Source organism: Arachis stenosperma, chromosome 9 (genome assembly GCF_014773155.1).
Source record: "Arachis stenosperma cultivar V10309 chromosome 9, arast.V10309.gnm1.PFL2, whole genome shotgun sequence".
Classification (NCBI taxonomy): Eukaryota; Viridiplantae; Streptophyta; class Magnoliopsida; order Fabales; family Fabaceae; genus Arachis; species Arachis stenosperma.
The window spans coordinates 162,038,792-162,062,382 of NC_080385.1; the positions used below are offsets into that span (position 1 = coordinate 162,038,792).

Genomic DNA, 23,591 nt, shown 5'->3' on the forward strand with positions numbered 1-23,591 from the left:
GTGTCGGGGTAAGCTCTCAGTTCTTTTTCATCTAACCCTAGTTTGTCGAAGGCGGGCTTGAAAAGGATGTCCGCCGAGCTTCCTTGGTCTACTAGGGTTCTGTGGAGATGGGCGTTGGCTAGGATCATAGTTATCACCACGGGGTCATCATGCCCGGGGATTATCCCTTGCCCATCTTCTTTCGTGAATGAGATAGTGGGGAGGTCGGGTGTCTCATCCCCGACCTGATAGACTCTTTTGAGATGTCTTTTGCGAGAAGATTTGGTGATCCCACCTCCCGCAAATCCTCCTGAGATCATGTGGATATGTCTCTCTGGGGTTTGTGGTGGCGGATCTCTCCTGTCCATGTCATCCCGCTTTCTCTTTCCATGGATGTCCGACCTCTCCATGAGATATCTATCAAGCCGGCCTTCTCTAGCCAGCTTTTCTATCACATTTTTGAGGTCGTAACAGTCGTTGGTGGAGTGACCATATATTTTATGGTACTCACAATACTCGCTGCGACTTCCCCCTTTTTTGTTTTTAATAGGTCTTGGGGGTGGCAGCCTTTCAGTGTTGCATATCTCTCTGTATACATCCACTATAGAAGTCTTTAGAGGAGTATAAGAGTGATACTTTCTGGGCCTTTCGAGACCGGGTTCTTCCTTCTTCCTGACTTCCCTTTCCCTCTCCCTAGGGGAGGAAGTGGGTCCAGGTCGTGAACCTAGGTCTCTTAATTTGGCATTCTCTTCCATGTTGATGTACTTCTCGGCCCTTTCTTGTACATCACTTAGAGAGACGGGGTGTCTTTTAGATATGGACTGTGAGAAGGGACCTTCTCTAAGTCCGTTGACTAACCCCATTATTACTGCCTCCGTGGGCAGGTCTTGGATTTCTAAACATGCTTTATTGAACCTTTCCATATAGGCTCGTAGAGATTCTCCGACCTCCTGTTTTATCCCCAGGAGGCTTGGTGCATGTTTTACCTTATCTTTTTGGATTGAGAACCTCATCAAGAATTTTCTTGAGAGGTCTTCAAAACTGGTGATGGATCTTGGGGGAAGGCTATCGAACCACTTCATCGCTGCTTTCGACAAAGTGGTCGGGAAAGCCTTGCATCTCGTAGCGTCGGAGGCGTCAGCTAGATACATCCGACTTTTGAAGTTGCTAAGATGATGCTTTGGATCCGTAGTTCCATCATAGAGGTCCATATCAGGGCTTTTGAAGTTCGTTGGAACTTTTGCCCTCATTATGTCCTCGCTGAAAGGATCTTCTCCGCCTGGGGGTTGATCTTCTCCTTCGTCGCGGGAGTTCTTGAGAGAGGATTCTAGCTGCAAGAGTTTTCTTTCCAACTCTCTTCGCCGTTCCATCTCTTCCTTAAGGTACCTTTCGGTTTCCTTTTGCCTCTCCCGCTCTTGTTCCAATTGCTCCAGGCGGCTATGGACTAGTCCCATCAATTCTGTTACGTGGGATGGTCCACCCTTTTCTGATTCACGTCCATCTGAGGAGTTTACCTTTGGATTCTTCATTCCAGAGGTACCCTCTCTGTGTTGGTCGTTATCTTGATGTTGGGCTGTGTCTTCATTGTCGTTGCCCAGGCCTAGATTCTCTTGCTCAGAATCTGTTTCAACATGGCCTTCTTCATGGGATCTTTCTGCCATCAAGGGATGATCTCTCGGGTCCCCGGCAACGGCGCCAATGTTACGGTGGGTAACCGGAGATTAGTCCAATGGATGGCGTTCGGCGGCCCAAGTGTATGATGGAGGAGGATTCTGTGTGGGTCCGCAACTCGGGAGGCTCCGTCCGACTTGTGCTCGCGTGTGAATGGGGGGTGGTACCTGCAAAGACACTCCGATGCCTAAGTTAGCAAGGGTGTGAGCAGGTCTTAGAGAGTATTGGACTTAGGAATACCTGAGGCGTGTCAGTGTACTTATAGTGGTGAGCCAATAACCACCGTTGGAGTAGTGCCGTATCTTTAGGATAATAACCGTCCCATTATCTTAGGGAGGTTAAGATATGGCTTTATGAAGTGGTTGGAGAGATTTCAGGGGCGGTTACTCATTTGAATGAGTATTTATCTGCCAGCTAATCTCGCAACCGACTTCTTCGTACCAAGTCGGGGTTAACACCGACCTCTTGGATGGAGGTGGGTGCTTCGATAGGCTTAACCTAGTGGATCAGGCCTTTCGATTGGTCCTGGGCCCTTAACATTGGGCCAGGGTATGAACAAAAATCAATCAATAATAAATCAATAAAAAAATAGAAAAAATCAATTAAATATATTATTTTATTAATTTCAATTAAATATTAATAATTTAAAAGTTTTGAATTTTAGTTTTACCGCGATCCCCGAACCGATTTTGATAACCTTTTTTAAAACACCTTATTTCCGGTTGAACCGGGATAACTGTCAGATTTCAGAATAGGACACTGATTTTGGGATGAAATATTGAAAGTTGATGCATCAACTTGATACGTCGTCGTCGCAATTTGGCACAGTAGTTCACTGCGGACGGTACGTGGGTCCCACTAGTCAAAGGGTGTCGGTGGGTTTACGACCAACTTTTCTTATCAAAGTTTGCATTCTTTTCCCATTTTTTTTCTTTTTTCAATTTTAATTTTCTCTTTTGGGAATCTGATTCTATATTTATTTTTTTTTTCCTCTATCTTTTCTTTTCCAACAGAATATGAGAAACATGTACATACTTGTTTTAAACTTTTTATTTATTTGTTTGTGGGATATTTTTGGAAAATATTGGAGCCATGCACTTTAACCGTTTTCAGGTATTTGATTTCAAACCGTCCAAAAACTTTATTTAAGGGTAATCATGGATAATGTAATCATTGTTTATAATAAGCTTTTTTTTTTGCTTTTATTGTTTCCTTTTTTTTTTTAATCAAATTGTCTATGATACGCTTTTTCATATGGTATTTTAATTTTAGAGAGGCGATGATGATAGTGTTATCCAAAATTAAAGCTTAAAAGTTGTTAAAATGTATCTAATAGTCATACTCTTTTTGTTCTTTTTTTATTTTTGGTTCAATATCAATGATTTTCATTCGGATATTCGGTAAATTCAACACCTGCAGGGTAATGTAGAGTTTCCTTTAAGCAACATTTGGTTTTAAATTTTTAATCCATGCATATCTCATTGAAAATTGGGTTTTAAATTTTTAATCCATGCATATCTCATTGAAAATTGGGTTGTTGAAGAGCCTAAACTTATCCAGTTATTTTAGTATCTTTAGCTTATTACACCAAATATAATTAATTATTAGTCCCTAATAATATAAAAGTAGTTTTTTACTTGTCATGGTTGTTTAGAACATTTCTAATATTTAGTTTTAATTTTATTTTATATTTTATATAATATTATATAAATATTTATAAAATTATATATCATAAAAATTAATTTAAAATTTAATATAAAATTTATTATTCTAATATTTAGTTTCATTTAATTTAATAACATTACATAATAAGATTATAATATTCATTTAATAAATTTAATAGATATATAAATAACAATATTTTATTTTTTTAAAATAATACAATATCTATTATTAATTAATTCAGTATTATTTCAAAGATTATGTTCAATATAAATTTTAATTTCAAATCAATTAAATTATGATAAAAAAAAATTGATACTAAAAAAATATCTCATTAAAATTGTTTTTATTTAAGTTCAATTACAAATTGGGGTATTAAGCATTTGAACTTTCAAAATATATTGTATTACTATATATTGCTATATATTTATTGTATATTTTAATCCACTTAAAAAAGTACTACGTATAACGTACTATGCTCTGTATATGCACGGTATAATTTATTTGATCCTGAATACAGAATACTTGAATTTATTGTGCAAAACATAATTTGTCTGAATAGTATGAGACTACTCAAGGAACAGAGGAACAAAAAGTGATGTAAACCATTAAATTTCGTAATTATTCAAGCACCTATAATTAAATGTACTTTACTGTTTGTTACATAATCCTTATTACATGAATAATAATCTGGAATGTGTTTAATTCTCATTTCCTATACTCAACTTAGATGAGCAGCATCAATTAAATTCAAATGACATTCCCACCTTATCTAGTTAAAGCATTTAATACCTGATAATTTAATCATTCTTCCTTATCAATAATAGCACCCTATAATCGTGTTTTCAATTAATTACCTAGCTACATTTACAATTTCATTTTTTCTCTATTTTACAATTCTACCATTATTCATATATATACTATACGTTGACTCTTACTCTAACACTCATAATAATGACCTCAATGGTCACATTAAAACATCTAGCTAGCAACAAAAAGCATTTATTATTGAGTTTCAATCCTGTTCTAATAATTCTTGAAACTCGTGATTATTAATTGCATACAAAATTAAAATAAAAAAATAATCCCATAATGCTCCTTAAAATACCAAACTTTTTTTTCTTTCTGTTTTGCACATAACATCAGGCTTTAGAGGGATTTTTTATGTGTTAAAGAAGTAAAAGTTAAAGAAATAAAAAAAATTAACTAACATGTGTTCTTAAGACAAATAATAAGTTTATTATTAGTGAAAGATATAATTTTTAAATAAATATATTAAAAATTTAATTTTTTATATATTTTTAATTATTTTTTTCTAATTTTAATTTGTGTTCTTAATGCAGAAGATAAATAAATCCTTGAAAAAAAAGGCGAGAACAAGGCAAGTAGTAACCTTAGCTGGCTCCTGTCCTCTCTTCCATAGACCATACGAAGACAAATCCAATATACAGCAACAATCTAAATTATTTTTGTGTCTTGTTTAAATTTAAATATTCTAATTTTAAGAATATATAATTTTAAAATTTAAATATATGAGAGAGGAAAAAGTTAAACTATAATATCTAAAGAATAATTATTATAGATATTTTGTTATTTTTTTTAGATAATAACTGGCTAAAAGATAGATTAATTGAACCCCTTAGCTTAGATACAAGTCCACGCCATAATCACCTTTAATTAACTCAAATGGATAAGCCCCTTAAACCTCTCAAAATACAACTGCTACTACTTTTCTATTTACCGTATCCTCTCTCTCTCTCTCTCACACATACACAGCCAACACAACACAGTACTGTTCTCAAAGATTCTCTCTCCATTACATGCAACTAAACATACCCTTTCTCCCTCCCTCCCTCTTCTATTATAAAAACCCCTCACACACCTTCCCCTCAACTCCACACCATAACACACAAACTTCACAAACACATACACTACTTCAATTGAACGCACAATGGAGTCCCTTTCCTCCACCAAACACAATCACAATCCTTCTAAGCCTAATTCTCTTCACTTAGAGAACCAGCCTCAACTACCACCGGAGCCAAGTCCTCTACGTAAGATCATCGTCGTGGCGTCTATTGCTGCCGGTGTTCAGTTTGGATGGGCTTTACAGCTCTCCTTGCTGACTCCCTACGTCCAGCTGCTTGGTATTCCACACACTTGGGCCGCTTATATCTGGCTCTGCGGCCCAATAAGTGGGATGCTTGTGCAGCCTATAGTAGGCTACCATAGTGACCGCTGCACGTCGCGGTTTGGACGTCGGCGGCCCTTCATTGCTGCCGGCGCTTTAGCGGTTGCCATCGCAGTGTTCCTTATAGGCTACGCTGCTGACATGGGACACATGTTTGGTGACTCGCTGGAGAAGAAGGCCCGCCCGCGCGCCATAGCCATCTTCGTGGTCGGGTTCTGGATCCTTGACGTGGCGAACAACATGCTTCAAGGTCCATGCCGGGCACTTCTCGCCGACCTCGCTGCTGGAGATCAACGGAAAACGCGGACGGCCAACGCTGGCTTCTCCTTCTTCATGGCGGTGGGAAACGTCCTAGGATACGCCGCCGGTTCCTACAGCGGTCTCCACCACATATTCCCGTTCACAAAAACGAAAGCATGTGATGTATACTGTGCAAATCTCAAAAGCTGCTTCTTCCTCTCAATCGCGATGTTGCTAACTCTAGCCACGGCGGCGTCGGTATACGTCAAAGAGAAACCACTCTCGCCGGAGAAATCAACGGCGGCGGACGCCGAGGACGAAGGGAAATCACACGGCATGCCGTGCTTCGGAGAATTGTCTGGCGCGTTCCGCGAATTGAAGAGGCCGATGTGGATCTTGTTGCTGGTGACGTGTCTGAATTGGATCGCGTGGTTCCCGTTCTTGCTCTTCGACACCGATTGGATGGGGAGAGAAGTGTACGGCGGAACGGTTGGTGTTGGTAAGGCATACGATATGGGAGTACGCGCCGGAGCCTTAGGGTTGATGTTGAACTCGCTTGTGCTCGGAGCGGCGTCGTTGGGGGTGGAGATTTTGGCGCGTGCAGTTGGTGGAGTTAAGAGGCTTTGGGGAATCGTGAACTTCATTCTTGCAATTTGTCTTGCAATGACGGTTTTGGTTACCAAGCAAGCCGAGCACTCGCGCCATTTCGCCCCTGGATCAAACGACCCTCTTCCGCCGCCCGGACACGTTAAGGCCGGCGCTTTGGCTCTCTTCTCCGTTCTTGGAATTCCCCTTGCGGTCAGTAATAACCAATAACCATTTATTCTTATTTATTTCGCTTTTTTTTTTCAAATATTTATTTTGTTTAATGTGAAAAGAAATTAAATTTGATTGAAAATGTATGTGTAGTTTTGGGCATAAAAAATAGTTTTGACTACTTTTGAATATTTAAAGAATACTTTTACCATAATCATTTGCTAAATTCTTAAAATATGATGATTGGGTTTTATTTTGAATAATTATGGGAATTAATTTATTTTGGGTGGGGGTGAGAGAAACATTGACATGTTCCTAATAATATCCGTTTCAGAGGAATATGAGAGGGAAAAGTTAGAATACTTTACCTACTAATTTTGTTTCAAAATAGAATTGAGGGGTGGCCATGCATGAATGAAGAGCATGTGAATGAGAGGCATGTGATTTTTTTTTTTAATTTTAAAATCTCAAAAGATCTTCTTTTTTTCAGTTTTTCTTGTCTTTTATGGGAAGTGTTGTGCAGAAGCTTGGCCTTCCCCATTAAAAACAAAAATATTGGGTATCGATTTGCTTAAGGCGTGTGACTCTTGTATTTTTGATGTTACAGACTTTATTTGAACTTTACCTGTTAAATAAAACAAATTGTGTTCTTGGCTTTGAGTGTTTGTTTGAATTGTCAAAGACAATTTTAATTAAACAGGACCAGAAAGAAATAAAAGACAATTGTTAGCATGTGTTTGCAGGGATTTGTTTATTATTGTGACTAGTTTTGATTATCAAATTAATACAGTGGCTAATATTCCTTACCCTGATTTTGATCTCTGCAATTAAATAAAAGATACCAGTTAACTTCTAATAATCCAAAGTTTAGGTACTTAATTCATTCAAATTTTAAAGAACATAACCTAAAAAAACAACTAAAGAAAAAGTTTAGAAACTTTATACTTCTGCAAAACATAACAACAACATAGTAATAGGCTAACATTTTTTATTATTGTGCATGTGTCACAGATTACTTACAGCATACCCTTTGCTCTAGCATCTATATTCTCTACCTCCACAGGAGCAGGACAAGGTAAAAGACAAATCAAACCCTTTTAGTTTGAAAATTTGAAGGTCTATAATCATATAGATCAATACTAAACTAAGATCCATAAGCTTAACCTATTGTTATTGTTTCAAAATCATTTCAGGGTTATCTCTAGGAGTTCTCAATCTTGCAATTGTCATACCACAGGTTAGCATTAAATTATTCATAAGGTTTTGACCTTATTAGTACTTCTTTTTTATATGTTAAAAAAAAAGTAGTAGTTAGTCTGAATAATTGACTAATTTGTTTGTTATATATTATTATGTGTATAGATGGTGATTTCTGTAACTAGTGGACCATGGGATGCTCTGTTTGGTGGTGGAAACTTGCCAGCATTTGTGGTGGGAGCAGTGGCAGCAGCAGCAAGTGGCATATTATCCATAATCCTGCTACCATCACCGCCGCCGGATTTGGCCAAGGCCGCAACTGCCGCCGGAGGAGGCTTCCATTAAGCCAGTGCAGCAACATACATCTCAGATCTCTTTTTTTGTCCCAGTCTTTCAATATTAGTAGCCAAAAACCAAAAGAAAAAAGGGAAAAAGAAGTTTTTGGTATTTGAAGTTGGTTGTGTATAAGGCCTTTTTAGATCCCAAGAAGAAAAAAAACAAATATGCTGCAATTTCCCTTTTTGTGGCATCAATGACTAATAACAGTCATCTCAATTGTAAAGCCTTGATGTGGCTGTACATAACCCTGTTTCACCAGAAAGGTTCCAGCCTTGTCTTTTTATTTATATGATCATGTTTTTAGTACCCTTTTTTTTGAGGAATGTAGTGATAAAAAGCTAGCTTGCATGCATGGATGGTTAATCCATTAATAATACCATGTGATGGGGAGGAATTCCTGAATTTGACTACTGCACTTCTTTTCTATGCCTTTGCTCACTTTTCATTTTCTTCTTCCATTTTGTTGATTACTAGTACAACAATAAAGTTGATTATTTTTCCTTCTATACAGAAACAGAAACATGTTACCCTTTAATAAATATGGGTGGCAATATATATTATGTTACCAGTCATGCAAGGAGGAGAAACCCAAAAAAGGATGATAAATATAAATGGAAGAAAGCCATGAGGGTGAAGAGATGTTAATGATTAGTAGAAAGAATGGTACCAAACTCTCTCTGATACCCTTAGGCCTTAGATGTTTTTAAAGTAAATAAAAGAGTTTACTTTCTCAATCAATTTATTCTGTATAAATTTGCACTGAGAACACTTAAAAAATTTTCTAGAGAGAGTTAGTTATCAAGAATAAAGAAATATGAGAGGGGAAAGAGCAGAGAAAAACTTCATAGCTAGAATCAATAATTCTCCTTTCCATCTTTACTCTTGCAGGATCAAGATTTATTCTCTTCTCTACTGGCTTATCTGGCTACTATAGTGTCAATGACATCCCTCTAAGTGATTTTGGGTCCATTGTATTTAGATGTATATGCCGCTGGCCAATGACCAATGAGTTGCTACATGCACAAGGCAGGATTTGAACTACTGACACTTTCTTAAATGGCCGAGTGAGTTGACCACTCGACCAACTCAAGTTGGTTAATTGAAGAAACTTATTTAAAGTCACCAAATTATGAATTAGTGAGAGTATTAGATTTTTTTTTTGGTCCTGGTCCATCATTATAATTATTTTTGGTTCTCGCATCCATTTTAGGATCCTTTTCGGTCTGATCCATTTGAGGCTTTTTAGCCCAACAAATTGTTGCTTAATGGGCCAATTATTATACAAACCCTAAATCCCTAAAACTAAGGTCCAAAAAAGAACATCTCACTAATCGAATACCCAAATTACATACATAATGGACCGACCAACACCCAGAATTCTTTACCCAAAAATCCCTAAAAATATTATGATAAACAGTGACAGTTCCTCACTTCCTCCTGAGTCCTGACAAAAAATATTAATAAAAAAGAAGAGAAATGTTGTCAACAAACTTACGTGGTAGAAAGTAGAAACTCTAACTTCAGTTGACCGAAAACAAAAGAAAGTCTAAGTTTTAAAACAATAAAAAATTCTGAACAGAAAATAGCCCTGACAAAAAATAAAAAAAATAAGGCCTATCCCAAAAAATATAAAAACTAAATACTGAAAATTATTCAAGTTAAAATAATTACATACTTTAATAACTTGTAGTTATAGATATGGAGTTGTAAGTGGACTTTGTAAATAATATAAAGATTTATAGAGTGATTGGGAATATAGTTATCAAAATTGAACGAGTATAAACTGATCTAATTATTGATTTATTAGTTTAACAGATAGCTTATCCATGTACAAATTTGTAATTCAACTTCTATTCCTATCGATTTTCATCGATTTAGTTTGAATTTAATTGATTTTTTTTAAACAGTCAAAATACTAGAGTGAATCGATTAATTTATTAGTTTTTTTAGTTGAATTGACTGATCTGATCCAATTTTAATAATTATGATTAAGACAAATTAAAATATAATAATATAAATTATTATTGATTTTTCATTTTTTTTGGTTTCTCTTTTTTTATTATTAATTTTAAAAATATTAATTAAGTCTTTAATAATTTTGATGTTCGATAAATTAATTCCTAAAAAATATCAATTAAATCTTTTACTTTTGTGTACATTTAATTACAATATCGTGTTTGTTTATAAAAGATTGTAATAACTTTTGAACAAAACTTCACTTGCTTAGTAGAGTTCATAATAAATAAAAAGTAATTATTGATAGTTATGTAAAAATTCATAAAATAAATAATATCGTCTTTGTATTTATGTAAAGACCTGTAAATAAATAAAACACATAAATAATTTTATTTCGTTTTATGTTATTTATAGAGAAAAAGACATAACCTATTTACTGTTTGTTATTGTAAAAAATGTTATTGATATTTATTTTTTCTTCTAATGAGTCCGATATTAAAATAATCAAAGACTAAATTGTGATTTTACTCTATATTTTTTATATTAAAAAATTTAAAAAATATTATATATTTCAGCAGACATCTGAGTAGCATTTATGAAATTTCATATATGCCACTTCTTGCTTCTTAGATCTCAATTAAGTAAGGAGACCAAATGCGTAGAGACAAAGAAATCAAACCGGTTTCAGAGACGTAGAAATTACAAGAGAGAGAGAGAGAGACCAAAACACAAGCTCTCACCAGCAGAGACGTAACACCATTAACACCATGCTGCTGGTGCCACCCAAACCCATCAACATCACCATCACCATCTCCATCATGCTCCTCTTCATCTTCTTCCTCTTCTTCTTCTCCGGCTTCTTCCACTTCCCTTCCTCCCTCTCCCCCATCACCACCACCACCACCAGTAGAACCGCTCGATTCACTCCCGCCGCCGCCGCATCGGAGCCATTCACCGATCTGGTGGGAGCGTTCAGGAGGTGGGACTCGAAGGTGGGGTGCCAGCGGTTCAGGGAGAAATGGGGTAATGGGTTGGTGCTGAATCAGTCAAAGGATGCAGCTTTGCAAGGGTTCGGTAAGTGTAAGGGTTTGAAGATGAATCATGTGAGTGTTTTGGTTAAAGGGTGGACTTGGATTCCTGATAATTTGGATAATCTCTACTCTTGCGATTGTGGGTTGAGCTGCTTGTGGACCAAATCCAACGTTCTTGCTGACAAGCCTGATGCTTTGTTGTTCGAAACTACCACCCCTCCTCTTCAGGTGCGTTTCTGGGTTCTAAAGTTTCGTTTTTTATCGTTGTTTTTCTTTAGATTAGGTGCAAATGTAAGTGGGTGTGCTTGTTGACTTGGCTAGTTTTCTTCACACTCTGCATTTTTATTGATGTGATTGATTTGACAATGCTGCTTGGTATCTCTTGTGGATGAGTGTCATTTGTTTTTGCCATGCCATTACTGCTAGTTTGATCCAAGATCCTTGATTTGTAATCTTCCCTTGTTAGGGTTTAGGAAGTTTTACTTGTTATTTCATTTTTGGTTGCTGAATCAATAGTCAATTAGAGGGTGAGAATCTCCTAAGGTGTTATAAAACTTTTTTGGTTTGTTTGAGAATCAATCATCTTGAGTTTGATGTTGACTCATGATGTTGGTGGAGAAGGATATGTTACTGGATATGCTGGCTTTTAGTGGCTTTGCCTAATTTGCATTGATTGTCAGTTTTCTGTTTTACTGAAACTAAACTAATCTTTTTCTTAAGAATTCATAAGAAAACCATGGTGCTTTTTAAGAATCGTGGAATGTGATTATGCTGTAGTTTACAACTAGTCATTGTTTACAAAATAATAATAAGGTGACAGGGAGAAGTGTCGCTTTTGGCAGACGGAGAACCTTTGATCTGTAACTATAAGGAGCACACACTGCTATTGGGAAGATTCTTTCGTTTTTTAGGCACCAATAGCTTGATGGATAAATTATTTACCAAACAGTGTTGTCATCTTCACAAGTTGGTATAATCTGGAAGAGTGAGATGTTCTGTGTCAGGATAGTGTTAATAGATACTGCAGTTGAGATTGTAAATTTAGCTTTGAAAACTGGGGTTCAGTGACTCTGTATTGAGTTTTCATATAGCTATCGTCTAATACGGATTTTTCGTATAATGGTTGATATTTGATATTAGTACCAACAACAACAACATCAACAAAGTCTTGTCCCACTAGGTGAGGTTGTTTGATGATTGATATTAGCAATGCTAGAAAAAATTTCTGGTTTAATGGTGTTGTGAATTAGAATCACAAAATGGTTGATGTTGGTGGAACAACGTCGAGAAAATAAATATAAAAGAAGATAAAGTTTAAATGTGAATTCCATATTTTAATCTGTCTGAGATTCCAGCATCTCCTTAATCTTGTTTTCTATGTCAACATGTGTGTGTGTGCGCGCGCGCGCATGGTTGTTTTGCATATTCGATCTTTACTATGTTAGAGCCAAAGGATTTTACGATTATCTGGCGAACAATATACATTGTGTTATTAATTTCAGCGACGTGTGGGAGAACCACTTCGCGTATACATGGATCTTGAAGCTGGCCGGAAGAGATCAGGTCTAGAGGAAATTTTTATTAGTTATCATGCCGGAGACAATGTACAGGCAACCTATGCCGGTGCGCTATTCCACAATGGGCGAAACTATCACGTCTCCAATAATAAAAACAATGTAAGCTAGTAAAAGAAGGCTTAGAATGACAGATAACAAAACGAAGTTTCTTGCGCTATAACTTATCTGAATTTATCATTTGTAGGATGTACTCGTATATTGGTCCTCATCAAGATGCCTTTCTCAGAGGAACACAATTGCAAAGAAACTCCTCAAGTTGCTGCCTCACCACTCATTTGGAAAGTGCTTAAATAATGTTGGCGGTCCAGACATGGCTCTCTCTATGTACCCCGAGTGCGCGAATGATGCCAATTTAGCTCCAAAATGGTGGGATCACTTACATTGTGCCATGTCTCATTACAAGTTTGTTCTTGCAATTGAGAACACTTGGACAGAGAGCTACGTGACGGAGAAGTTGTTTTATGCCTTGGACTCTGGCGCAGTTCCTATCTATTTTGGTGCTCCAAACGTCATGGATTTTGTTCCTCCACATTCAATAATAGATGGCAGAAAGTTCAGCTCATTCGAAGAGTTGGCTTCATATGTGAAGTCTGTAGCTAACAATCCAGTAGCCTATGCGGAATACCACGCATGGAGACGGTGTGGCATACTTGGAAACTATATAAAAACTCGAGCAGCGAGCCTTGACACGTTGCCATGCCGGTTATGCGAGGCTATTAGCCGAAAAGGTGGAAGAAATGCAAGAAGCTAGGTTGAGATTCCAGCATAAGCTATTCTGAATCAAATATAGGAAGACTGAATTTCATGGAAGGTGGAGGTTGCAACCTGTATAGAGAGAGGCACGGTGCTTGTTTCACATAGAAAGAGATCACATGGAAGGCTTAGGATAGGATGGTTCCATTTTTTATTTGTTATTTTTAATACTTGTTTTTTTAACCTTGTGCTATGATAGAAAATTGTTGATGCTATCTCCACCTTAGTCAATTCAATGTAGATTGGCTATACGTCCCCAAAATCCAAGGGGTTGTAAACTTCTGAGGAATCATGATGTGATGTATAGTGCTTCTATGGTTAGAGCTTTAATATGTGAACTGTGAAGTCCATAGGGTAGTGCTTTAACTAGGAACTTAAGCTGTGTCATTATCTCCCTTATCACACAATTATATTAATAGAGCATTTTGCATTAAAGGGAGCAACATGCATCTACATTGGGCAGGTGTGTGTCTGTTTCTTCATTCTTACAACAAAAACAAATCCTACTTGCATTGACCTGTGTATAAGGAAGTAAAGATATAGAGAATAAGTTAAGAGAAGAGCTGAAGTTTCAAGGTAACCAAATATACAACACAACTAGATTCATAGATTATCATTTTAAAAAAAGAAAAAAGAAAAATGCAGTGGCAGAGGAAAAGAAAATGAATAAGTACTGAAACTTGAAAGTGTTTGGTGTTTAGGTTCTTAAACGGGCGCCTGTATAATTGCTGAGTTGCTGGTTAATTGCCCAAACAATTTTTCCTTTTATTTGTTTTACGATTTAGTTTTCTTTTATTGTCCTTTTTCACTTTTTAACTATTAAAAAAAATATATTTATATTGGTTATGTCACTAGAATTTACCATATATGATATTTATTGTGTATGTCATTATTTGTGTGAACCATTTTTAGATCACTTCTAAAATCTTCAAAACCACAAATATGATTAATAAAACCACTGAAAGCAACAATAATATTTATCTCAAAATTTTGAAAAAAAATAAAACTTTACTCTAATCGTGTAGTAAATGTAATTCTCGATTGGGTTAACCGGAAACCGGTCATCTGGCCGGTCCGGGTAACTCTTAGAACCGTCTTACAAAAAACTGATGAGAAAATTGGTTGAACCGACAGTTAAACAGCAAACCGGGTGAACCAGTCCGGTTTTTCAAATCAATGGTTTTTCATTATCCATCAAAACGGCGTCGTTTTAACGCCGAGAAAAAAAAAAAAACTTCTGTACTAGTGACCCACCCACCCAACCCATCCATTTCCTCTTCCATTTTCGAACCCTAACCCGGCAACAAGCTCCACAATCGACGCCGGCAGAAGGAACTCCAACGGGCAGAAGGAACTCCCGGTCGCGGATCGAAGCTGCTGTCAGCGGCGTCGTCATCTAGTCGTCTGAACTCTGGAGCTTCTGGCGTCGGTGTCGTCTGGTCGCCCTGGTCGTCGGCGTCGTCGTTCTGGAACTCAGGCCTTCTTGCTCTCTGCCACGGTGAGTTCTTGGGTTTTTGAATTAATTTTTTTATTTTGTTAATTAACTATATGAATTGTTTGTTGGAAGATTGTTGGTTCAATTGTCTTGTTAATTATATGAATTGATGGCTTGATGCAGAGTTCTTCTTCTGCTTTTCAGTTTTTTTTTTTTTATTTTGTTAATTATATGACTTAAACATTCTGTAATTCTGAATTTGCTTAATATAAATTTGATATAAGTTCAATTTTGGATTCTGGATTTTGAATGTTATATAGAATTGATACAAGTTTGGAACTCTGGATTTTGAATGCTACATTGACTTTTGCTGAATATAATTCTGGATTTTAAATGCTGTATGAATTGATATAATTCCAAGGCAAATATTTTCTCAGATCTTTCTTTTCTTATACAGAGCCAACAATGCATATGATGTATCAAGTTATTGCTAGAGAATTGAATTAAAATTCAGTTTCTGTTCAAAGTTTTGCTTCTGCTGCTTTTTATTCTGTTATTTTAAATCCTTATATTTCATGTAGGCCTAGAAAAGTTCAGGTACCCACATTGATGCTCATTTGTATCAACAGCGTCAAAATGGTCCTTTAATAATCAATTTTTTGTTCATCAAGGACCAATTTTATGTTTTTGAGGTCTAATTTTATGGAGAAATGTCACAGATTGATAGTGAAGAGACAATTAGATGTCTCATATATCTTTGGGACTAATTTGACCATTTTAGTAATATATATAAATTGATGATCAATTTGATGTCAAATGCATATTCGAAGGACCAAATAAACTTTTGATTATTTGAAGGGCTTACTCATGTTTTGAGCTGAACTTTTGTTTATTTATTTATTCTTTTTAAATGTATTACCTTTATGTTGTGTATGACATTGGGACATAATAGTTTGTTGTTGCATTGCAATCACAGTTAAAGAACATAGCTTACTATGCTTGTGTTAGAATGAGAAATTTGTCATTTTTAATTTTAAGGGTTAATGATGCTTGCTGCAGAAAAGTTTCATTTTGATTATTTTGGGTGTTTCTTTACTTTGGCTACTTCTTGTTGTTGGATCCAAATTTACAGACATATCACTTTTGTTTTGGCTGCAAACTTTATATACACAAGTGCATAAAATTCTAACATCCTTACCAAACAAAAGTTTATTAATTAAACCGGTTCAACTACAATTCGATTCCGATTGAACCATTAAATTATTGAACCAGTCACTTGACCGGTTCAATGATCGGTCCAATTCTCGCAACCTTGGTAATAAATAAGAGTTTGTTGTTTGTTTTCAGAAGTGAGAAAATGGGAAGGTTCCAACAGTTTTAAGTTTCAACATGGATTTTCATTTGAGTTGGAGGTTTTTTTTTGTTATATTTATCTTATTTTTTATGGAGGATGGCCCTTTGTTGAAAACTTTTAATATTATAAAATTGAATTCTAATATTTATTATAAATTAATAAAATTATAGAATTGAATTGAATTTGAGTATTTAAAATATTTATCAAATAAATTTAAATTTTGTAATAGATAATTTTATTTTTTATTAATATAATATTATATTTAAATAATAAATATATTTATATATTAAATTATATGAAATAATTAAAAAATTATATTTTGTAATTATTTTTTCAACTAAAATTTGTTCATTTCTTTTAGAAAAACGAAAATTAGATTAATCTAAAAATATTAAATTTAAAAAAATATATTATTAATTAAAAAATTAAATGGTTCTTCATAATTGATTTGAACGACAAACTAATAACAAAAAATAAATATGAATTATCAAGAACCAACTTGGTGAGTAGTTTTTCATAATTGATTTCGTCTCCGGCCTTTGTTTGCCTACAAAATGGTTCCGAAAATTTAACTTAATTGTAAAATCGTCTTTTTTTTAACAAAATATTTTTTATTCCAAAAATATTCCTAACTAAAAAAATAAAAAAAAAGAAAATGGGTTAATGGGAAGGGTGGGGGGTTGGGTTTGGGTCTAGGAAGAAGATGGGGGAAGGGGAAGGGGAAGGGGAAGGACCACTGCCGCCGCTCCTTATCGCTCCTGTTCCTCGTCGTTCGGTCCTCGTCTCGCTGTCGCTCTCGTCTCGCCGCACCTTGACCTCGAAGCGCCGTGACTTGAACCCTAGCATTGCCACAACCCACCCGCGCCCTCGTGTTTCTTGTCGTCGAAGAGGTGGTGGTTGCCCTCGTGTTCCTCGCGTCCTCTAGAGGAATTTTTCGTAATTATATTTATGGATTTTTGGTTCTTGTAATTGAAGATGAATTTGGAGATTTTTTTATTATTGTAATTGCATGTGAGTTTTGTTAATGAAAAAGAAAGAATTTTAATTTTGAGTTTTGTTAATGTTTATGAGTTTCGATAATGATGACAATGATTTTCTTGTTTTTTCTGAGTTCTGAGTTCTGTTTTTTGAGTTTTGATGATAATGATGATGATGATGATTTTTTGAGTTCTAGGTGGGGTGATGCAAATAGTGATGGAGTGTTAGTGGATGGGAGGTGGAGGTTTTCTGAGTTTTGGGGGGTGATGCAAGTTCGGGGGGTGATGCAGATGCAGATGATGAGTTTTTGAGTTTCTGGGTTTGCTTTTGCTTCTCATAGATTTTGGGGAAGAAGGGGGAAGTCGGACGATTTTAAAACTAAGGTAAACTTTCGAGACTATTTTTTAGGCAAAAAAAAGGCCAGGGATGAAAAAAATTTTCGGCCCCTATCTTAGAGACTAAACTCGTACTTAATCCTTTAATTAATGACCTAGTAGTCTATTTGATTTAATTATCAGTTTGAGTTCGATAACTATATTGAAAAGGAGAAAGTTTAATTTAATTATCAGTTTGAGTTCGATAACTATATTAAAAAAGAGAAAATTTAGACATTTTTATTAAAATTTGACTAATACTTAACAAGTAAAAAAAAAAGTAAGTAGCACTTAACAAGTAAAAAAAATAAATAATTTCATATCATTAAATTTAATTTTATACAATTAAAAATATTAATAATAATTAATTAATAATTACTTTATCACAAAATTTATTGACTTTTTAGGATTCTTCTACTAAAAAATGTAAAAAGTCTTCTTTTATTGATAATTTTTTTTAAACACTTATATTTCATGTTGTGTTTTATAAGGTTTTTCCTTTATTACCCTTCTCTATAAACTAAGAGTTGAACTTACCACTTATACTCTTGTTATACAGGCATAGAGCATGAGGGAAATGGGCAAGCGCCGGAATCTTGAGCAGTGTGTTATATAAAGCGTCTGCGTTCAAAACCCTATAAAGATTCCATGAAATTCACTTTGAAAACTGCAACCACCCATTTCTTCCTCACTAGATTCTCACTCTTACGCACACCAACTGTTACGACTATTCCTCTTCCTCTTCTTAACTATCCCCTTCCAACAAGAACAACAACAACCACCATCTCTACGCCGTCGTTTCCAATTTACTGCGCCTGCGCACCAATGTCGATTGCCACTCAGCACATTCTTCAGGTGAGGGAAAAATCGAACTTTCGGACATTGAGCGCAGAATCTTCGATAGGCTTCTCGCCACTCTCCGCCACTTCAACCTCCAAACTCAGCTCCGCGTCGCCGGCGGCTGGGTACGCGACAAGGTCCCCCCCCCCCCCTCTTTTTTCTCTACATAGCTCTTTACCTGTAATTTTTCCGTTTGGAGTTTGAATTTGGTCGGTTTTGCAGCTCCTGGGGAAGGATTGCTATGACATTGATATCGCTCTTGACAATATGATGGGCACTGAGTTTGTCGACAAGGTGAGGGAGTACTTGTTGTCCATCGGTGAAGATGCTCAGGGTGTTTGTGTTATTGAGTCGTATGTTCTTCCCAATTTCCCATTCTTATTGCTTTTTTTTAAACATTTTTATTGTATGTTTCTCAAGTGTTACTCTGTTTAGTAATGAAAATTGAATTCTTTGGAGCGATGTAGAACTTAAATGGCATTTTTTATTTTTTGGCAGCAATCCTGACCAGTCGAAACATTTGGAGACAGCAAGAATGAATTTGTTTGATATGTGGATTGATTTTGTTAACTTAAGGAGTGAAGAGTATACTGAGAATAGCCGCATTCCTTCTAAGGTATGTTATAACATGTTCTTATTATATGTATATTTCATATTATTTTCTTTTGATTTATTGTCGTATAAGATGTTATGCTAATTTCCTCCTAGTTGGAATCACTTCAATGTCTTGTCTTGTTATTGATGAAGGCGATTTTCCTCTATGTTTTGCACTCTCCTTGTCTTTTAAGCTAATTTTATGGCAACATGAAATGTTGATTACTACCTTTGCAATGTGTGCTTGTGTATATTCTCCCCATTACCAAGTCAAGTTCAACCAAATAAAGTTTTTCTTCATGTCTAACAGCAAAGCTTTGGCACACCTGAAGAGGATGCATATAGGAGGGATTTGACAATTAACAGGTATCTTTGTGTGCATATATCTGGGCCTATGGCCCATCATTTTTTCTGTGAATGTTGGTTTGAGTCCCTGTTCGGACATTTTAGATGATAGTTCCCTAAAGCTGTTTGGTTGTGCATAACAGCTTATTCTACAACATCAACACTGGCTCGGTTGAAGATTTCACGAAGAGAGGTTAGAATTGATCTTATTGCCAAAACAAGTATAAGAATTACTTGACCCTCCCTCCCCCTCTTCCCTCCACACATTTCTTTTTTATATCTCCACATGTAACAATCTCTTTGGCACTTTGCAGGGATCTCAGACCTTAAGTCTGGAAGGATAGTGACTCCTTTACCTCCTAAGGCCACCTTTCTTGATGACCCTTTACGAGTTCTTCGAGCCATTAGATTTGGTATACTTTAATTTTTAAGATATTTGCATATTGTATACCCTGTGAACATTTTTTTGTATGCTTTTATATGAAGCTTGAACTTGGTTTCCAGCTCTGTTTAAGAGAGATGTTTTATTATATATAGGTGCTAGATTTGAATTCACTTTAGATGAAGATCTGAAAGTAGCTGCTGCATCTGGTGATGTGAAAGATGCTCTTGCTGCTAAAATTAGCAGAGAGCGCATTGGAACAGAGGTATGTGCTAACCCTCCCATTCCCTTCAATATGGATACTTAGGAAGTGGTTTTCAATTATGGAATGCTATTGGATATTTTGAAGGAAATAGCTTATATATAATATTGAAAATTTAGTCGTTTATGGTCTCTTGTGTGTTGTTTTGTAGGTTGATCTTATGATATCCGGAAATCAACCTGTCAAAGCAATGACTTATATTTGTGATCTGACATTATTTTGGACTGTGTTCAGTCTTCCTCCAGAGTTTGAACCTACTATTTCAGATGGATGTGAAAGGTAAGTTTGCAGGTATTTTGCCCCCATGTTTTTAATAGGTTAAAAGGTGTATAATGAATTAATGATTGCAAATTCTTTATTAATTTCAAACACATCTTGCGCACATAGAAAGAGTTAGCTAAATATTATTGCCACTTTAGCCCCTCCCCCCCCCCCCCCCCCCCCAAAAAAAAAAGAATAACAAACAATAATGGTTAGTGCACCACTAGCAGCCTTATATATTTGTTGTGAACTTCAAATTTGAAAGAAGTATCATTATACTCATTGAGACATGTGTTGTTATTGCACTCACACACACAATCCTAATCATTTATATATTTTTTAAATCCATAAGTTGGATGTGAGATGCATCAATTTTATACATAAATGCATATGGCTCTTCTTGGCTCTAGTATTCATTTAACTTTTGATACAAGACCATACATGGGTTGAACTTGACAGATGACATGAAGTGCCCAAGGGCAAGGCCCACAAAACCTGTGGATAAAAAGAAATTGTTTGGTTTACTAGCAATACTACAGTAGTAGTTGAACAAATTATGAAGAGACACTTTTCTCACTTTTATTCCATCCCTAAGTAAATGGCTAAACCCTATACTTGTAACATTTTTTCCCTCTTGGCTCTCTATTTTGTTTTTTACTATACTCTTGCACAAGATAAAATGTTCATCTTTCTTGGCAATGGTGATCAGCTAATTCTTTCACTTTATCCAGACTTTGCATTGCTTACTTGGATACTGCATGGAACCTTGTCCATTTACTCAAAGAGTCGACCTTTACAGTGAGTAATGAATTTTTCATTTTTACCGTAATCCATTTTCACATATATTGTCACAATAAGAAGTTGTTGTCATTCCATTATCATTTTATTTTTGCTTGATTATATCTGGTCATGATAAATGATTTCTGTGTTACTTAGGATGAAGAAAGGAGGTTGTCACTTTTTGCTGCTTTGTTTCTCCCACTTAAAAATACCACTTACCAAGTAAAGAAAGCGAAGGTGGTATGTATCTTGTCCATTCTATGTGATACTATTTTTGAATTTGTAATTTTTTTTGTGCTTTGAATCGATACATCTAGCAAAGTGTCTAAATTAGAACTCTAGTGTCTTGCTTTGTTCTTTTCCTCTTTTTTTCTTTAGTTTGTGTTTTGGAAGTATTTCATATTAGACATGTAGAAATCACAATCTATATCTTGTTAGACTGTCACGTGACTCAAGTAGAGATGACAACCACGCTATTGGACAATCTTGGGAGGGACTATTTGTCTCATTTCAAGGATTGCTAATATTGAGCTCAAGTTTTACCTGATACTCAATTGAAAACTCAAGCTGATTTTATCCACAAAATCTATTTACGAGGAACATTTTAATATTGTTATGTAATGCAGTTTCTTTAGTCAGTTTTCTTGTATTCCAATGACATGCTGGTTTAAGACAATAACATTATTTTGAATTATAGGTTCCTGTTGTCAATTATATTATTCGTGACTCACTCAAGCGAAAATCCAAGGACGCAGAAATGGTCAGTTACCATTTACCCTTAGTAAACCCCAGAATAACAGAGTTCTAACATCTCTAATATAAATCATTTCAGTTTTTCAGAATCTGGTTAATGTTTCTATTGATTAATGTGTTTGTAATTGTGTTTCAAAATCCAGGTGCTTGATTTACACCGAGCATCGCAGAAATTCTTGTCATTGATTCCTTGTCTTGCATCTAATGAGGGTTTGCAATCTGATGATGTTGATTGGATGAGACGATTGATTGATGATGTCTCTGTTGCTTCCAGAGTCCGGGTTCTAACAGGTATATTGTTCTTGGTCTGCTACCTTAGTATTGGCAGTTCTTCCTTATTATTTCTGGTAGCTTAGCTCTTCTTGTCCTCAATCTTCAGTTAACTTATTTTGCTAATTTTGTAAGTTGTGTCGTATGCTAATTTAATTATGTTTTACTATGTTGTGGTTTTCATCTAAATTATTGGGTTTCCTAGTGGAACTTAGCCATGGACACTCCTCTCTATTCATTTTCAATCATTGTTTCCTATATAGTATTTGCACTTTGCTCAAGCCACAATGTACACTTTGCTTTTTAAGTAATCAAGTTTATTTTAGGCTACTTGCTAGATTACCTCAATTTAATGAAAGGAAATCTGTTTCTCTAGGATGTGACTGCAAAGTTATTTTACATTATGGATTGCATCTGACATGACCAAGATTTTATATTTGATTTATTTAGGTTTTCTCTTGAGGGAGCTTAAAGATTTATGGAGAGTTGCACTATTGGTATCCATATTATTACATCCCATTGACATTAACAACATTGAGGATGAATCCTTACAATTGCACAAACGGATAGATCTATTTAATACAGTGGAGACTGCTATAATAAAACTAGGTGAGCTGTATTAGTCGTTTAACTTGTAGCATTGATGCTTGTATCTGTTGCTTGTGTCCTTTGAAGAATGAAGGTGTAAGATGTGTATAGCTTTTACTGAAAATTTACTGCAGCATCTACCTGTTCTACTTCATATTCATGATCCTAGTTTGCTGAGCATTTGAAGTTGTATCTCTTTTCTTTGTTCTATCTATGCTGGGCTTTATTTTAGTTGTAACTTTTACCACTTTAAGTGATTGGGAGCCCACATTATGTAAATATTAACGTATTTTGGTGGATAACAGGCCTCAACAAAGTTTGGGAGGTGAAGCCATTGATCAGTGGCAAAGATGTTATGAATGTCTTACAGCTTAAAGGAGGAGGACCACTGGTTAAGGAGTGGGTAAGTCATTCTATTTACTGCATTTTTACTCGCACAGTCATGCACACTGAACGCTTACTAAATTTGAGGTTCTAATATATCATTTTCACTTGCAGCTAGAAAAATCAATGGCATGGCAACTTGCCAATCCTTCTGGAACTAGTGAGGAATGCATTGACTGGTTAAGAGAAGCCAATTCTAAGCGTGTAAAGTTGGAGTGATGTCTTTGTCCGTTTCATACCATGTCACCGAGATAGAAATCCTAAACTCATTTGCCTTGGATGGAGGGAGCATAGCCAGAGTTAGCTGTGTGGACAGCAGATGATACTGGGAATCACTTCATGCACATATGACTTGTGGTTGTGCTGCCGCTTCAAAGTTGTATGAAGCTCACAATTTGGATGAAAATTTGCCTCACTTGCTGATGAAGAAATATGTGAATAGGAATATAGGATAGATATTTTGGCCTTTCTTTTCTTGTCTAATTATAAACTCTTACCTCCTTTAACATATTGGTCCATATTCGAGGAAGAACATATCCCCCTATTCATTTAGGCATGCTTAGCTAGAGCTTTGTCCATCATATATGGAAGAATTTTGCAATGAGTTTATTTTAGTAAATGGAGATATACTTTTGTTCA

The 23,591-nt window shown here is 35.6% G+C and overlaps 3 protein-coding genes across 3 annotated transcripts; all 3 read left to right on the forward strand.

The window, feature by feature from the left end:
- Positions 1–5,097: 5,097 nt before the first annotated feature.
- On the forward strand, positions 5,098–8,445 carry LOC130948444 (sucrose transport protein-like). Its single transcript, XM_057877168.1, has 4 exons — positions 5,098–6,541; positions 7,511–7,574; positions 7,693–7,736; positions 7,862–8,445. Exons 1-4 carry the CDS (start codon positions 5,264–5,266, stop codon positions 8,039–8,041), a joined length of 1,566 nt encoding a protein of 521 aa, XP_057733151.1. The 5' UTR covers positions 5,098–5,263; the 3' UTR covers positions 8,042–8,445.
- Positions 8,446–10,623: 2,178 nt separating this feature from the next.
- Positions 10,624–13,787, forward strand: LOC130947451 (alpha-(1,4)-fucosyltransferase). Its single transcript, XM_057876158.1, has 3 exons — positions 10,624–11,250; positions 12,525–12,698; positions 12,784–13,787. The coding sequence occupies exons 1-3, from the start codon at positions 10,759–10,761 to the stop codon at positions 13,348–13,350; spliced, it is 1,233 nt and encodes a 410-aa protein (XP_057732141.1). The 5' UTR covers positions 10,624–10,758; the 3' UTR covers positions 13,351–13,787.
- Positions 13,788–14,618: 831 nt separating this feature from the next.
- LOC130951018 (tRNA nucleotidyltransferase cca2-like) lies at positions 14,619–23,591 on the forward strand. The gene is given in 17 exon segments (XM_057879630.1): positions 14,619–14,850; positions 18,053–18,352; positions 18,355–18,470; positions 18,556–18,686; positions 18,832–18,949; positions 19,238–19,293; positions 19,416–19,465; positions 19,587–19,685; positions 19,810–19,919; positions 20,068–20,195; positions 20,909–20,975; positions 21,114–21,197; positions 21,655–21,717; positions 21,854–22,001; positions 22,431–22,589; positions 22,874–22,971; positions 23,067–23,591. Coding segments are annotated over 16 exon segments (1,743 nt in total). The 5' UTR covers positions 14,619–14,850; positions 18,053–18,141; the 3' UTR covers positions 23,172–23,591.